Raw genomic sequence first — 18373 nt, forward strand, 5'->3', positions numbered from 1 at the left:
ACAGATCCCAGGAACAACATCAGACATCTCAGTCCAGAAATGTGCAGTTCTAGGCACAGCTAAGATACTGGAGGAGAACCTGAAGCTCCCAGGCCTCTGGTAGAGGACCCGAGCTCAGAGGATTAAAGAGACCACCCACAGAGGGTGAGAGGGGAATTTATATATATATATATATATATATATATATATATATATATATATATATATATATATATATATATATATATTTATTTATTTATTTATTTATTTTTTTGCTTCCTTGTGTGCTTTGGAGTTTCTGTGCTGATTAATTTTTTTTATTTTTTTGCGAAGCGATAACAGCTGGGTAGCTCTTGAATTGCTACAAAATAAAGCTGTATTTCCTCCTTCAGCCCACTGGCTGTAATGTTGACACCATGAGATGCCATGAGACCTAAATTCTGACCATCATGGCATGGAGTTCATCCCAGTTTTCCATGTCTGGTATATAACCATTCATTTTATCTTTTAAACTGGTTCTATTGATCCTGTGTCCAGACAGAGGGATAATCAGTAGCCCAGCATCATGACCTGTTTGTTCTGAAGATCCTGCAGCTTCCACTTCTCTTCCTAACATGGCGCCTCCTCACCCTGACTCTCACACTGACAGGAGGAACCACAGAGCTCTGTTAGGTTAAAGCTCATCTTCTGAAGTTGGGATATTTTTCCTCCAACAGGATCCAGAGGAATCACCTCAAACCAGATGTTGGACTGGATTTTATTTCAATGTCATTTGTGGATGTTAGAGCCTCATTTTCAACAGTTTAGCTAAAGGTTATAAAAGGTTATTATTTTGGAGAAAATCTCATCAACATTAATATTTCCACTAAATAAGAGGCAAAAAAAATAATTTATTTGATAAAGGAAAAGCCTCTCAGACTCTGAGCCCAAAAGCACCAAACTATTTTTTTATATTAGATAATTAATTTCACATAATTATCGTGGTAGAACACATTTGTTTGTTAGATACTTAATGAAACATATTGATATTTGTTGTAAATGACGTATACTCACAAAGAACGAGGTAATTAGTCCAAGTTTGTCATTTATTGAACGTTCAGAAACTACAGCGGCTGTGATGAGCCACAGCAAAGGTAAAACAACCTGAACAGGTGATCAACTCTAAACCACTCGCACCTTTTTACTCTCCGTCTCTCTGTCATTTAAGCCAGTGTTTTTCAACCGCTGTGCCGCGGCACATTAGTGTACCGTGAGTGATCATCAGGTGTGCCGTGGAAATTATCCAATTTCACCTACCGTGGTTTCCGGACGATAAGCTGCTACTTTTTTCTTACACTTTAAACATGCTGCTTTTCTGTGGATTTTTCTTCAACCACCAGGGGGCTCTTTAGCAGGAAGTGAATCATTGGAAGTCAAAATTGGAAATCAAAGAAAAACGCGCTAATTTTCATTTAGAACAAGCACATGCTAGCAGCAGTCACGACGGAGAAATGTTTTTAAACTCATGATGCAGCTTCTAAGTTGAAGAGTATCAATCTGGCTGTACAGGAGGGAAATAAAGCCGCGGCACGTAAACTCGGCGTGAACAAAACGGATTTGGAGACGGAGAACTGCGTCATATCCAGCAGTTATTAGGACGCAGCCCTCTGCTGCCCTCTGTTGGGTCCTTATGGGAAACCGAGAGCGGCAGAATTAACAGCGGCCTGTAGCCCGGTGCGGCTGATATATGCAAGTTTCCGGGGGGGGGTTCAAAAAATGTGAAGGTACGGTTTATAGTATGGTGCGCTTATAGTCCGGAAAATACGGTAATTGGTCTTAAAAGATTTTTTGAAAACAAATTAATTATCTGCAAATTATGCCATCTTTGAGTGTCTTTGCTGTAGTAGTGATTAGCGGCGTAATCATGTAATTTTATTATCACTAGATGGCAGTAGGTACAGAACATTTTACGTTAAAACAAGAGAATTAGTGACGCATGAATGTTATTCATGCGTCACACACCACAGTGTTGTGGCACTGTTCAGGTGTATTTTTTACATTAATTTGAACACATTTTGTTGATTTTGTTGTTGTTCTTTAATAAAGTTACGAACGTTTTGATAAGCCAGTCAGAGGAGGACCTGCTGGTCTCAGCGTCCTGGCGGCGTTGAGTTTGTCACCTAATGCCGAGATCGACTCAAAACCTTCCGCGATCGATGTATTGCACCGCTGCTCTAACAAAGTACGAACAGTTCAGAAACAATATGAAATGGGAAAAAATTTATTTATTAATTGATTAAGTCGTGTTTTAGATTGTTCTTGAAAAACTAATTAGTGGGTGAACTCACGGCTGCACAGTGAACCCAATGATTCTTTACAGCAGACAGCCGCTCCCCTCTCTTGCAGGTACTGCGTACCCCCGCTAAATCTTTTAGGGGTACGCAGTACCCTGCCGTACCCCCTTACTTTCACCCCTTGGTGAGGACGCTGTCAGGCTGAAGAAGGAGTGTTATTGGGCACTGTTAATAGTGGTGATGATGTGCTGCTGACCTCAACTTGGGATGTTGTGGACCGATGGGCAGAATACTTTGAAGACCTCCTCAATCCCACCAACATGCCTTCTATTGAGGAAGCGGATCCTGGGGACTCTGGGTTGGGCTCTCCAATCTCTGGGGATGATGTTACCGAGGTTGTCAAAGAGCTCCTCGGTGGCAAGGCACCTGGGGTGGCCTCAATGCTCTGGATGTTGTAGGGTTGTGTTGGTTGACGTGACTCTGCAATATTGCATGGACATCAGGTGCTATTCAAAAATGGGGACCGCAGTGGGGCCACCTCTTAAGCTTTCCTTGGCAAGGTCTATTCAGGGGCCCTGGAGAAGGAGGGTCTGTTGAATAGTTCAGCCTCAGACTCAGGAAGAGCAGTGTGGTTTTTGTCCTGATTGTGGAACACTGGACCAGCTCTACACCCTCATCAGCAGGGTCCTAGAGGGTGTGTAGGAGTTCACCCAACCATTCTACATGTGTTTGGTGGACTTGGAGAAGGCGTTCGACCGTGCACCTTGGGGAACCCTGTGGGGGGTTCTCGGGGAGTATGGGGTACCGGGCTCTTTGATCCAGACTGTTAGGTCTCTGTATGACTTCACCTTGCTCTCGATGAAGGCAGACGCTTTTTTCCTCTCCTCCCTCCCTGCCCATGCCTGCCCTGCTTGCTCTGTTTTTGTCCTGCCCTTTTCTATATTTCAGGAGCCTTTCTTTGCACATCATCCAAATCTACAAATTATGGATCTGGTCAACCGGTCTCTCAAAGCAATTGATCAAATTTTCTATGAGAAGTCTGGGCACAGGAGAGCCCTCTTGTCCTGCGGGAACACAGGGTGGGTGAATCCCGGCAGGATTCACCCTGGATTTATTCATAACAGGATTTCTGCTGTTTGGAGCTTGTGGATTCCTGGATTATCGACAAATTTGTGACGGACTTGGCTGAACTAGCAAACACTCAGACTGTTGGTGTGGACAGAGACGAGGACTCTAAGGCCCCGTTTACACGACAACGATTTCGGGGGAAAACGGAAGAGTTTTGTTGCGTTTGCAGTGTACATTTACACGAAACCACAGAATGTTTTCTCTGACAACGGCACAGATTGAAAACAGGTTGCAGAGTGCGATGTTTCTGAAAGTACCGATGTCCGTTGTTGTGTAAACAGAGAAAATGGATCTTTTCTTCCAGAGAATCCCCAGCTCATGCATAGTATGACGCAAAACTACTCACAATGCTGGTGTTACTACGATTCGTGTTTCCTCATCAGATACGGTTCCCTCAGCGTCTCTTCACCGCTCCGCACCTCCCAGGTGGCAAAATACACGGTTGCTTGTTCAGCGCTCTTATCTAGAGAACTACAGATCAGAAATTATACATCAGATCTTGCTGCCACTTTCTGGTTCTGTTCTAGAGGTGTCTTTTTGTCATCCAGAAGTGGTAGGAGTCATTGGAAACAGAGAGTTTCTCAGCAATAAGCATGGCAACTTGTGGGGAAAATATACAAAGTACTTTTTAAATGGTGTTTTATTTTGAAATTACACATCAGATCTATTTCTCACTTTCTGGTTCTGTTCTGGAGGTATCCCTCTGTCACCCAGAAGTGGTAGCAGTCATTGGAAACAGAAAGTTTCTCAGCAATGAGCACGGCAACTTAGGGGGAAAAGATATAAAGTACTTTTTTGAAAGTCTTTTATTTTGAAATTATACATTAGATCTTGCTGCCACTTTCTGGTTCTGTTCTAGAGGTGTCCCTTTGTCATCCAGAAGTGGTAGGAGTCATTGGAAACAGAGAGTTTCTCAGCAATGAGCACGGCAACTTGGAGAGAAAAGATACAAATTACTATTTTAATAGTGTTTTATTTTGAAATTACACATCAGATCTAGTTGCCACTTTTTGGTTCTGTTCTAGAGGTGTCCCTTTGTCATCCAGAAGTGGTAGGAGTCATTGGAAACAGAGAGTTTCTCAGCAATGAGCACGGCAACTAGGGGGGGAAATAAAAAATTGACTTTTTTGATAGGCTTTTATTTTGAAATTATACATCAAATCTTGCTGCCACTTTCTGGTTCTGTTCTAGAGGTGTCCCTTTGTCATCCAGAAGTGGTAGGAGTCATTGGAAACAGAGAGTTTCTCAGCAATAAGCATGGCAACTTTTGGGGAAAATATACAAAGTACTTTTTAAATGGTGTTTTATTTTGAAATTACACATCAGATCTATTTGCCACTTTCTGGTTCTGTTCTAGAGGTGTCCCTCTGTCACCGAGAAGTGGTAGGAGTCATTGGAAACAGAGAGTTTCTCAGCAATGAGCACGGCAACTTAGTAGGGAAAATAAGAAAATGACTTTTTTGATACGCTTTTATTTTGAAATTATACATCAGATCTAGTTGCAACTTTCGAGGGAGATATTAGTTTTTATTTTGTATTAGTTTCTCAGCATATATTATTTTTTGTTTGCAAATGCAGCGGCTGGAAACCTATTTTGAGCAGCTCAAACATGGACCGGATATGCTCTTTTATTGTGAAAGCAGCACGTAAATGGGTGTACCATAATGTCTTGAGCTACTGCGCATATCGTGTGCTGGGCCGGCTGGACTCAGAGCCGGCTAGCTTTACCGCGGTCTTGCTCCAGACGAGTTTAACAGGGGGGGCATCAACTTATTTTTTTGGGGAAAAATGAGTCTACGTAGCTGAACATAGACAACATCAATAGCCTACAGGCTACTTGTTAACAAGCTTAAGGTGTTGTATTGATATTAGCTAGTCATCTTTTAGCTAACATTACCTGCATCCAACAGCTTTACTCAACTCAGTCGGTTAGTTTGGGGAAAAAACTGTGCAGTTATTTACGTTTTGCTGGTTTGCTGCCATGATTCTAACACACCTGCACAGCAGCAGCAGGTCTCCTTTGCTGCCTCACAGGTGTAAACCCAGCGCGAGCGTCTCAGCGTTAATGTTGCGTTTGAAGGCGGCTAGGAAAAACAGGTTACGACTTGTTAACAACGGATTAAACTGCTTTAACTGCTGAAAAAGGTGACAGAGGACACGGATATGGGAAGTGTGGAAGCTCCTATTTTATCAAATTCATATAGGAATAACAGACTGTTGGCCATTCCAAGGTAAAAACAATAAACAGCTTCCAGTCCGGGGCCCGCTACGGACACTGTGAAAGCTCAAACAAGGTGTTTCAGCAAAGTTATCCCACTTTTTCCAACTGCATGCGCCCTAATCAGACGCACACAATGCGTGTTTTCTCCCAATCTATGGGAGAACGGTACCTGATGGGGAAACGTGAATCCACATGCCTTCAAGTAGAACTTTTTTTAAACACATGCGCACTCAGTTTCAAAGAACCTAACACCAACTAGGTGCAGTGAGAGCATGTACCGTTACTGTGTAAACAAAGATTGCAATTAGAACGTTTTCATGTAAATGATCCAACAAAAACGGAGCAAAAATTCAGTTTTTGTTGGATCATCGTCGTGTAAACGCCCCCTAAAATTCACTAACGGAATGGAATCAATCTTGGAGAAGTTGCTAGTTTTGGCTCAGTGGACCAAACTAATTTGGATAATTGGGAACTGAGATGTATTGGAGAGACTTTAGGGAAGATTGAAATTTATAATCTTCTCGACCCAAGACATTCTGTATCTGAACTGGCTTTCCCCTTCTGACCTTGGAAGGGCTGCATATGAAATGAAATGAAATGAAATGAAATTTTATTCGAACATGATACAAATATAAAAATAAAATAGTGCACAGTAACAAGAAGTGCATAAGAAAGAAGAGAAAATACAGATTTTTTTGTTTCAGTTAACATATCATGCTCAAAATGGGGTAGGAAGAAGTGAGAACTTATAAACTCCTACCCCCTAAACACTTGAAACTTTAGAGTCCTACTGTCATTAAAAAAATCACAATCAAAGTGGCAGTCAGAAGTAACAGTTACTAATATTTACCTATACATTTTCCCATTTTATGCTGGTTTGTCTTTCTAAACCCTTACACCAAGTTATCTGCAATACACACCTTATTGCTTTCTGTCACCCATATGTGTATCTATTGAAAATTACCTCTTTGTACTTTCTTTTGAATTGTGTTAAACTATTGCTTTGTTTTAAATCTTCATGTAACTTGTTCCATAACTTTACACCTTTAATTGAAATACAGAAGCTTTTTCTTGTTGTTCTAAAATTGCGGATCTTGAAGTTTGAGTGACCCCTTAAGTTATACCCCCCTTCTCTTTCAGAAAACGTGCTCTGTATGTGCATATTTCCAATGTCCTTGAAGATATGTAAACATAAGGCTCTTTCCCTCCTCACCCCCTCCTGTATCTATGGAACTGTGGAGCTGAGTGCTCCCAAGGACATCATGCCTTGATAACAACACATCTATCAGACTTTGCCAGGAGGCTGAGCAACCTAGTTTCATGGCCCTTTAACGTCACCGCCTTCACTCATGTCTTTGTTTTGCCCTTTGTTTTGTCTGAATGTTTCCTTTTGCCCTAATCCTTTCCCCTTTTTGTCCTCTTTCCTTTAGTTTATTTTGTTTGTATTTCCTTTTAATTCATGTAAAGCACTTTGAATCGCCTTTTTGCTGAAAATGTGCTATATAAATAAAATTACCTTACCTTACCTCACTTTACCTTACCTTACCTTAGCAGAGTCTGGTCCGCATTGCCAGCAGTAAGTCATGCTTGTTCCTGGTAGACTGTGGTGTTAACACAATGCTCAATTGGGACTAATGGGCCTAAAGTGCACCAGGAAAATATCCCCCACACCATTGCATCACCACCACCAGCCTGAACCGTTGATACAAGGCAGGATGGATCCATGCTTTCATGTTGTTGACGATAAATTTAGATCCTGCCATCCAAATGTTGCAGCAGAAATTGAGACCCATCATATCAGGCAATGTTTTTCCAATTTTATAGTGTCCAATTTTGGTGAGCCTGTGCAAATGCAGCCTCAATTTTCTGTTCTTAGCTGACAGGTAACTGTTCAGAACAGGAGTTCTTAGCTGAAGTGGTGTGGTCTTCTGCAACTGTAGCCCATCCGCCTCAAGGTTCGATGTGTTGTCTGTTCAGAGACGCTCTTCTGCATACCTCGGTTGTAACGAAGGGTTGTTTGAGTTCCTGTTGCCATTCTATCAGCTTGAAACAGTCTGGCCAGTCTCCTCTAACTTTAGGCATTGACAAGGCAATTGTGCCCACAGAACTGCTGCTTACTGAATATTTTCTCTTTTTCGGACCATTCTCTGTAAACCCTAGCGATGGTTGTGCATGAAAATCCCAGTAGGGCAGCAGCTTCTGAAATACTCAGACCAGCCCATCTGGCAACAGCAACCATGCCACGTTCAAAGTCACTTAAATCAGCTTTCTTCCCCGTTCTGATGCTCGTTTTGAACTGCAGCAGATTGTCTAGGCCATGTCTACATGCCAAAATGCATTAAATTGCTGATTTGACATTTGTGTTAATGAGCAGTTGAAAAGGTGTACCTAATAAAGTGGCCAGTGAGTGTATAGCTAAATAAAACTTATCTGCATTCCTGAAAATCTACAAAATTATCTTTATATATAAAAAAGAAACTTCATAGAATTATGGAAGATTATTGCTCACTAACTTGGTTTTGCTTAACTTAAGAAGTAGAAGGGTGCCATATCACAAGATTGCATGCTTTTTTGCTCTAAGTCACTATTGAATAAACAACATCATCCATAAAATTATTTAAAAGTCCTGATTTACCGTTAATCATTGTGTCATTTATTGCAACTATACAGGAGTCTATATGGCCAGAAGTTATGTTACACTATGTGCATAAGAGAACATTTGATGTTTTACAGCTATGGAGTTAAGTGGGATTTTAAATGGTCAAAGTCCCAAAGTGCTTTAAGCTACATTCAGTCATTCACTGGCTTATCACAGCTTGTGACAAGCTACTGGCTAGTAGCCACAGTTGTCCTTGGGCAGTCTGATAATTTTAGTAAAATTTTAAAAATGAAAATGAAAACTGTAAAAAATGATAGTAGAGGCAGCATAACAAAAATCTGTCTTTTGCATCCTATAATAGCAGTTAGCACGTTTAGCATTGCTAATAACGGTGGTGTTTGTATTCTCGATAGAGAGGTAGAATCTTATCTTAGCGGACACATTTCCTTGTCCAGGACTTTCCATGACTGATACATATTAATTTCATAAGAGGATTTAACAGACCTTTTGATGTACTGTAAACTTGTGTTCAGCTTCCTGTTATCTGCTCTCTGTTGTAGCAGCTTGAAGGAACAGGCTAATCTACACATTTGCTGATCTTAGTGTTGTTAGAGCTTACAAAGGTTTGAACAGTTGTTATAACGGTGATTAGGTGCCTGCTGCTTAAATGCAAGACTCAGTAAGTTTTGTGCATGTTTCCACAGACTCCACATTGAGGCCTTTTAATTTACCTGTTCGTCCTTTTGCTGTCCAACTCATGGATGATTCAGAAGACCCACTTTAACAGAAGCTTATGCAGGGCGGAAAGTCCAGTCTCAGCATTCATGAATTCATCCCACGAATCCAGTAAGTATCTTTCAAGTGGTTAAAAAAATGACACCATATTGAATCTTGCCGAAACTGTTTCCAGCTGTTAAATGGGGGAAATAAACTGTGAAATAACCTGGTTAACATATAAGTATGTACATTTAGAGAAACATCTCATTGTTCATTTTCATCATTTAGTTTTTTTGTTGTCACACCTATTATTATAATTAATTTGAAATCACCTAAACTTGGGTTTACTTTTATTCAGGTTACGTACAGAAACACAGAAATATCTAGTTCATTCTGTATCTACTAATCAAATGTAGTGAGAATTTTAAGATGGCTTATTTTATTAGTTTTTTTGTTTATCCAAAATGATTGCAGACCAGTAATGTGACCATTCCTGTTTTATCCCCAATTTCCTCTTGAGCTGTTGTGCTCATTTTCTAATTTCACTGCACCGTGATCTATATACTCAGGCGTACTATGTGTATTGTGTGAACTGTGCAGATTCTGCAAGCACTGCCTACAGACAATTCATAGTCAAGTGTATTGATTGCCCACATTTCTCAGGACAAATTCCTTAATTTCCCACAGTCCAAATAGATATTACCAGGTTTGATGAGCTAGTTGAATGCCTCACCCCATTTCTTTTACCCCAGGGTAGCCAGAGCACAACTGTCAGTGCTGCTTAGCAGTCTACTAGTGCAGCATGAGTGATCTGCACCTTAATCTGCCCAGGGCCTTTAGATATTGTTTAATACCTACGCTAACTAAACGATAGAGCAGCAGAATGATTATTTTAACCAATCAGCTTTCAGATTGGCCTCCCAACTCTTTCTTGAAGACCCAAGTGATCTGATAAGATGGTCAGAGGGAATCATTAACCCCAAAGTTTCACTAACAAAGTGGCACTTGTCAGCAACCTGCGATGCTCATAGTAATATGTGTGAATTCATTTTTATTTTTTGAAATCAAAGGCTAGAAATGGAGAAATTGATTTCATCTCAGAAAAAAATTAAACATCCATTTTTCAGACTGTCTTTTTCTTAAAGGTCCACTATCACCCTTACTTAAACAAGCTATATGATAGGTCTTTGGGCTATGCAAAACATGTTCATTACATGTAATGTTGCCAGAGATGATCAAAGCTTTGTAATATCAGACCTCGTTATATTGCGTTTTTTTTTTCTTTCTTTTTTTTGTTTTGTTTACTGTAGTATTTGTGACTTGTATACTTGTAAGGTTATAGTGGTGCATTAAATTGAAGGCCCAGGTACCAAATGCACTGTCTGCCACTGATAATTCCTAATTTTGACATGTAAGTGATTAGTTCAGTGTAATTTGGTTGTCATGGTTACAGCTATAGTATGCACACTCACAGACAGCATTGTGGCTCTAGGGGTTGATGCGCCTCTAATAGAAACGCAGAGATGAGTCATCCACTGAGCCTCAGCAGTACACACACGTACACACACACCTTTGGCTGATGTGTTTGAGACTTCACATGTAAGGCCTACATGTAAAACAGATGTTCAGTCACATCTGTTTTACCATCAAATTTGTTTCAGATCACAACTTATGGTGGGAGCACATGTCTTGAATAAGCTATGACAGCTCTGGATAATAGAAGCACAACAAAGCAGTTTAGTTAATGATGCAGCAGTGCAGAGCACTTTGAGCTATCCTGTGCTATTTATACTTCTGCCTATTTCTGTGGATTTGGACACTGCTACTGAGTCAACCCTTAAAATGAGCTCTACAACACAAGGAGCTGTTTCTTAAAAGGTGAGGATTTTGAGAAGAAAAGGTAATGTGGGGGAGGTGAGATGTTAATGTTGATCAACTTCGATGATGATACAAATATCATCATTTGTGAAAAGATAAGTGACAGCAGCAATGGGTCAGCCAGTGGAGGAAGCTGTCAAATGAAGAGTTACAAACTGAATTAGAGTTGATGGTTCTCCGCTTGTTAAAATGTATTTTCATTCATTACTTAGAGCCACTTAGTTTTTTCCCCCTTTTTTTCCAAAAGCCATGGCATGTTGTGTGCCAATAATGAACAAAATTACATGATAATCTGCTTTAACACCTGTGTTAAAGCAAAACCTCTTTTGAAACTGAACTGCTGAATCGAATAAGCAAACTAAAAGTAAGAATGTTCAGTTTCAGTTTGTAATTATCTAGATTGAGCAAATTGAAAACTACAGCTTTTTGATGAAAGTGACCTTGCATTGAATTATTATATTTCTCAACTGCAAAGCACAAAATCCAAACTGAAACATTTGTTAAGCCTGTTCTAATGGAGCAACAGAATATTCACAATGTTAATGGATTTTAGGCACTTTACCTTTTGTGGTAGGATTATCTAAAACGCCTTCTCTATGGGTGTGGCTTTAACTGTTCTCCCTCAGAATCATCTCCATTAGCAGAGATGTGTGGTTTCTCCCCTGTTTTTCATAACCACTTCAGGGATAGTACAAGCTGCGGTGAGCTGTTTACTGCGCACAATGATTTGATTGACAGCAGACTGCATCCCTTGATCGACCCATAATTTATGTCACTGCATGGGCTTAAGTCAGACTTTGCAAACTTCAACAATAACATTTCAAACACCTCAGTGGACTGGCGGACATGGTGTCTGCTATCAGAGAGCTGCTCAGTGTGGAGGAGTGTAATTACAAGCAGTGTCAGGAAAACAAGCGTCAACTTTTGAAGAGGAATGACCGTGATTTCACAGTCCTGCAAGCAGCACATCTCTCTGAAGAATGAGCATGAAATGAAGAAGCGACTATAATGATGCAATAAACAAAAACCGGTTTAGTCTGGTCATCATTTTGTCAGAGCTATATTTTGGCACCAGCTCGTGAGAGACACCAGAACTACATAACATTAATTTGGTGTGATATGCACATTATTCTGGGGCCTTTTTCAACAAAATTCATGTGCAGATATTGACATGCATGTCCATCAGTGTACAGCAGTAATGCAGTGCATAATTTCTACTGCACTACTTACATTCAAAGATTGCACATATTTTAAAAAATAAAGTGCCACATATTATATTTGCGTGTATAGCAAACTAAGCAGCTAATCTGAATTGTTTTCATTATGTTTTAGCAAGCAATTAATTTCTATAAGACAAAATAAAATATCTGTATTTATTTCAGTCCATCGAAACCACAACCTCGAGGTTCTCTACTGCAAATGTCATCAGAGCAAAGACCATGTTCCTGCCTGTCTATCTCCACTGTGAGACAGACCTAACATGGCTAGAACCAGGCCAGACATTAACCAGATAGAGTAAGACTTGAGAATGGAAAAGGGGCATTACATGAATAAAGGGAAAAATCATAGAATGACTAAACTTCAAAGTTTAGTCTTCCTAAACTTTGAATGACTAAACTTCATTTAGTCATTTAAAGTTCATTTTCACTGTTACCAGCATTCCAACAAGATCCACACACGTTAGGCCAGACTATAAGAACAGGCAGACTGATACAGTTATAGAGATTTCTGTTGCCCATAGAGGATAGCAGAGTCTAGCAATCAATACTACAATACTTCTTCCTCCCCCAAAGAAGCAGCTTCACCACCTCGACTCAGAAACATGCATTGCACACAATTGTCCACATCCATTAGCAAGCTTTACAAAGATACAGTCTCTGTGGGATGTGCTGGAGCCTGCAGGTGCATCAGTCTGCTTAGAATATCACCAACACGCCTGACCAGTCCTGACACCCTCATTCAATGATGCAGAGTTTTTAGGTGCCAAGATTAACATATTGTCTTACACAACAAATACAATCAGTGAATCTTTAGAATTTGATGAAGTTTAGGCAGAAGGTGGTTAATAATGTTCCCCTTCCAGAGCACTTTAAAAGGAAATCACCAACTAGCCTACTTTAGCATTACTTTTACCCAAGAGATGCTCCAACTTTGTGTTCTGCTGCATTATTTGTCAGTATTTCAAATTTCTGCAGGCAGTTAGTACTTTCATTGACACTAGTCTGACAAGCTGGCTAAAAGTTACTATGCTTAGGCTGAAGACTTCACTTGTGCTGTGTTAGTTTTTTTCTGCATGTGGATGGAAAAACTCATGTCCATGACTTTCATGGGACAAGCTGTCAGACTCTCTAGTTGGACTAAAAAGAAAATGTAGTCACATTCAACAGATTTGTAGTTGCAGTTTTATGTTGGTTTATTGAACTGGATTAAAAGAGTTTTATAACTGGATGACAATCAGGGGGCTTTGGGAGTATCACTATAACACCTGAGTTCTGTCATAAGCTCCTTGGCACAACAGCAAGTTTGAGTTGACATGAACTGTTGTGTATAGCTTTACACTTTGTGTTAGGATGATGAAACCTCAGAAACACAAAATGAGAAGATGACTCAATTTCTTGATTAATGGATCGACTTTGAGAAGTGCAGTGGAGAGGAATGACAGAACTGAATGCAACCCACCTCCACCACTCAACTCCAGAGCGGAGCTGGACGTAGAACTCAGTCTCTCTGCCTCTGTCTATTTTTATCTATGGCTCCTCCTCCACTACAGCAGACTATTTTCAGCCCCAATCCCTCCATCAAGCACCATCTCTTGGGTTTCTCCGCTCTTTTCTACTCTTCATCCTCTGGACGGTCTTCAATCGTCCTTGTCTCCTTCGTCATCTTCTGACCCTTCCTGAAATGAAACAGGTTGTTGTCCGTATAACTTCCCTACCACCCACTGATCCACTTTCAGCCACTGCTCTCTCTCTCTCTCTCTCTCTCTCTCTCTCTCTCATTCAGTCTCCTCCCTCCATTTCTCTATCTCTCACAGTTCATTCACCAGCTCAGAGAGCGTCAGACACACACCCGCATACACAGCAGGCTGTAAGCGCTAGCCTCCTGATCGGTTTAGATCGACTCTTTCTGCTGATTTTTAGTGGACGGATCAGGATTCTCCACTGTTCTTCTCTAAGGAAGCTGTCCTGTTCTGCTTCCATCCTGTTTCGCTCTCTCTGCCTTTCTCTCAGAGCTTCGTTCTAATTTTGGAAACATGGAACCTCAGGGAGTGCTCTCCCGAAGCTATTTACATCCTTGCTGCTCTTCCTCCCCTTCATACTCCTCCTCTTCTCTTCCTCTCGTCAGCCGGGAGGTGAACAGTGAGACGATCCTTTGATGTCACAGAACACAGAAAACTCGGCTTCTCCTTCGTCTGGGAATTTTTTGGTTGTTCAGCTCACAGAATTGCCCAGCAGGATGGGGATTACGCAGCACTAGATGGTTTCCTTCTGTTGGGATTTTGGACTCCAAGCAGCCACTGCAACAGAAGAAACAATCTTCCGTTACTGAGCTGACAGGTACCTGACAAAGTGTTTCTGTTTTCTGGAGCCAGCAGAGGACTTAAGAAGATCTATGCAAGCTTTTTGTTTTCTCATCTACTTGAACTCAAATCCCTCAATCCCATTGGAGAGGAGACTTCCTGGAACTCACACCTACTATGACAGAGAAGAGGATTTTACTCAAGGTGATGCTGGCCGGTTAGTACAACTGAAACTGAACAGCCACCGGAGCTCTCAGGAAATTAGCAATTTCAACTGAGACTGGATTACACTATGAAACTTTTTAGAGTATTTATTCACACTTAACAGGCCAATTTACATATAATTGGTATTTTTTACAATCTGTGGCAGACAGTTCTTCCTAAGCTATGCTGGTACCTCTAAAGAAGAGCTGACATTTTTTCTCTTCACAAACTTAAGCAGCAGCTCTAGTCCTGGCATGCTCTTACATCCCACTGTGTCAGGATTGTGCACCATGCTGCAGACCATCTACGAGACTGAGTCGTGTTTTTCCTCTGCCAACACAGACAGCCACCACCAGCCTCTGGAGCTCCTGAGTGACAGCAGGGGCTCCGGTGCTGACATGACCGCTGCTGGTGAGTCATCTCTGGGAAGGCAGAGGTGGGGCTTACTAGGATGCTGTGGTTGGATGAAATTAATAAGTAATTTGGTCTTTCTGTAAGCAAGCATATTTCATATGTGGATTTAGGAATTGTTTGGATGTTTTGTTTATTGAATAAGCTCGGAGGATGGAGCTGGTTGGTAGTGCTCTAAAAGAGAATGGAAGATTTGCAGGAGCTGTAAAGCTAACATACTGTGTGAAGTAGGCAGGTGCTTGTGAAGATGTACAAGTAATGATGTAGAATTTGAAATTTGTAGTATGATTTGCATTTCCCTTTTTGCTGAACCAAAGAGGGCTGAACCCCAAAGAGGGGTTTTGCTTTTAAAAAATTTAAAGCAAAAAAAAAACAATTTTTGTGTTTTCTGGATAAAACATTTTCAATCAGTTGTCTTCAGGTGTGACCTATTTTTTTTGTAAACAATATATACCTATATAAAGTATCACTTCATATACTCTGAGCTCACCATCCACAACAAAACATGGTGGTGGCAGCAGCATGCTGTTTGAGTTCTACTGTAAGAGAGGGTAGCTGATCAGGGTTGATGGGAAGATTAATGGAGCTAAATGCACAGCAATCTAGCAAGAAACCTGTTAGGCCTTCAAAAGACATATTTTCTAGACCAGGCGTGCCCAAACCTTTTTAGACTACGATCTACTTTTTCTCTCACCAGCCGACTGAGATATACCTCATGACACAAAGATATAAAAAGTGTAAATGAAACTCTATTGACAAATTTTATATGCGAATATACTTCAGTTATAGCAGACATTTTAAAGCAATAGAAAATATAATCCAGTTCCTTCCTCAGTGAGATTCTGACACTGGGAGCAGCTTACTGGTTTCTCAGTCAGAAGCTGGTTGCAAACCTGATGCCAGCAGGTGTCAGTCAGTCATGGTAGATCTGAAATTTGGTTTGATGACATCAGTATGAGAAACTACAGACTGACAGGAGGAACCAAAGAGAACTGTTAAAAGCACATCTTCTGAAGTTGGGTTATATTTCCCAGAAGAGGAAGTGCTGGTCTCAGACTCCTGGTGGCATTCAGTTTGTCACCTACTACCGAGATCGACTCAAAACCTTCCCACAGTCGGGGACCATAGACGTACATACAAAGCTGAAATGGCAATATTTGAACCCATGCATATTCATGTGTACATGAATGGTCCAGTTAAAGTTAAGACCTCAATCTAATAGAGAATTTCTGACAAAACCTGAAATTAGATTAACTTTATTTACTAGTTCTGTGGGATCTGAATGAAATTGGTCGCTCTGGATTATATTTACAGCATTACAGATACTGATGAGAACAACATTGGAAACAGTGTGTGCGCGTGTGCGCATGTGTGTGTGCGTCTGTGTGTAAACCAGGTTTTTATATCCTTGTGGGGACCTATTTCTGTCTATACTGTGGGGACAAAGTCTGGCCCCATGAGGAGAAATGCTGTTTATGGGTTAGGGGCTGGTAGTGTTAGTATAGCGAACACAAGAAAAATAGCTTGTTAGTGGCACACTTATCGTTAATGGATAAAAACTGCAGTAAAATGAGTATGCGCAAAGGAAAATAAATGAATCAAAAACACAAATGCATCTTTTAATCGCATACATAAATCACAGTTTAAATATGAAGTTTTTTTCTTTCTTGTGAAAAGATAACTGATGATTGACATTTTGTGGACATTTTCTTATTTCTTATTTTGCAAAGCTCTGACATTAGCAGGTTCACATTTGGTTTTAAACACAACAAAAATCACAATCCAAAATCAATTTTTGTCTGTCCTGAATAAATTGTAATTTTAATTGACTCCCCAATATATGTAGAATAAAACCAGGTAATTTTCACCGTCTCAATAAGCATCACAGAAAATCTTCTAATACAGTAAAAACCTGCAGGTTATTGTTCAGGAATAAATTAGCTTGAGGGCAAAAAAACGTTACCTACAAACAGTTATGCCTCATAATTTTCAGGAAATTCTGGCATATTTTTGCATACCAAAATAAAAATGTGTACTGCTTCACAAAATTATGTGAAATGTGATGATGGAGGTGCAGTCCTCCTCAGCAAGAAACTCCTGCACTGAGATCAGTGGTTCAAAGAAATTAATCAAAATTAATTTTTTCTTAGATAAAAGCTCGGGCTTGCATTTTAACTCACAGGGCATGTAACATATTAACAATATGTTTTGTAAGGTCAAGTGTTTCACATTATAGTGTCATAAGATTATATGTCTGGTTTGGGATATTAATTTCATTGAATTATCTGCCCCAGGCTATAAACCAGTTAGTATGGTAAATAAAGGTTGATTTCACATTTTTGGATCTTGGTCACACTAGAATTGCTCCAGTTCCAAAACTACAACACCTTGAAACTGCAAACTTGGACTTTTTTTTCTGCTCTAATAGCAGAATATTTAAAACCATGTTTGGAATTTGTGAAACCTTTTTCTGATTTGTGAAACTTCACTTCACTTAACAGACCGCTGCAGAAGATCTTTCCTTCCAACAGCCATCACCATCTACAATAACTCTATGAAGAATTATTGAGTTACACTAACATTAAATTTCCCTTTGGGATTAATAAAGGGGTTTCGAATTAGAATTGAATTTGAATTAAAAAAAAAAACCCTACATGGAACAAGTGTGAATAGTAATCTGAACTTTAGTGAAGTTTCACAAATCCCAAACATGGATTAAAATATTCTGCTATTAGTGCAGAAGGTAACACTTTATTTGAAGGGGTGTGCATAAGACTGACATGACACTGTCATAAACATGACATAACACCTGTCATGAACATGAAGAAGTCTTTATGAATGTTTATGACTGTTGTCATGAAGTATCATTTGGTAAATAATGACACTTTTAATGCAAAGTTGCTCTAAAAGTTGCATTGAAAGTCAATAAAAATGCCAACTTTGCATTAAATTATCATAATTTACAAAATCATAGTCCTTCATGTTCATGACATGTGTTATGCCATGTTTATGACAGTGTCATGTCAGTCGTATGCACACCCCTTTAAATAAGGTGTTACTTTCTGCTCTAATAGCAGAATATTTTAGTATAGAATAAGAATAGTATAGTCCAGGTTTGAAGAGTCTAGGAGTTGTAATTTAGGAACTGGAGCAGTTCTAGTGTAATACTGATGCAAAAAAGTGGTGAAATCAACCTTTATTGAAGTTTCACAAATCAGAAAAAGGTTTCACAAATCACAAACATGGTTCTAAATATTCTGCTATTAGTTGAGAATAATCCAGGCCGGGTTTGAAGTGTCTAGGTGTTGTAGTTTTTTAACTCGAGTAAATTAAAGATGCGGAAGGTAGTGAAACATTAGGGGGAATCGCCCATTAGCCATTTCCCAGATTGGAAGCTGGAGTAAGAAACCAACTTCAGCTTCGTAGTAAGTTTGCACTTTTTT

At 39.9% G+C, this 18373-nt stretch overlaps 1 protein-coding gene across 11 annotated transcripts in view; it reads left to right on the forward strand.

Annotated features, from left to right (window-relative positions):
- Positions 1–18373, forward strand: part of hdac5 (histone deacetylase 5) — a 97002-nt gene that overhangs the window by 15205 nt on the left and 63424 nt on the right. For all 11 annotated transcript variants that reach the window (XM_088007981.1, XM_088007989.1, XM_088007988.1 and 8 more), the window contains one exon: positions 8905–9046. In XM_088007981.1, coding sequence (XP_087864107.1) covers positions 8962–9046 — 85 coding nt within the window. In that variant the 5' untranslated portion in view covers positions 8905–8961. The remainder of the gene's footprint in view (positions 1–8904; positions 9047–18373) is intronic.

The sequence above is a fragment of the Poecilia mexicana genome, unplaced genomic scaffold (genome assembly GCF_051168715.1).
Source record: "Poecilia mexicana isolate PSO_F unplaced genomic scaffold, ASM5116871v1 scaffold_8, whole genome shotgun sequence".
NCBI lineage: Eukaryota > Metazoa > Chordata > Actinopteri > Cyprinodontiformes > Poeciliidae > Poecilia > Poecilia mexicana.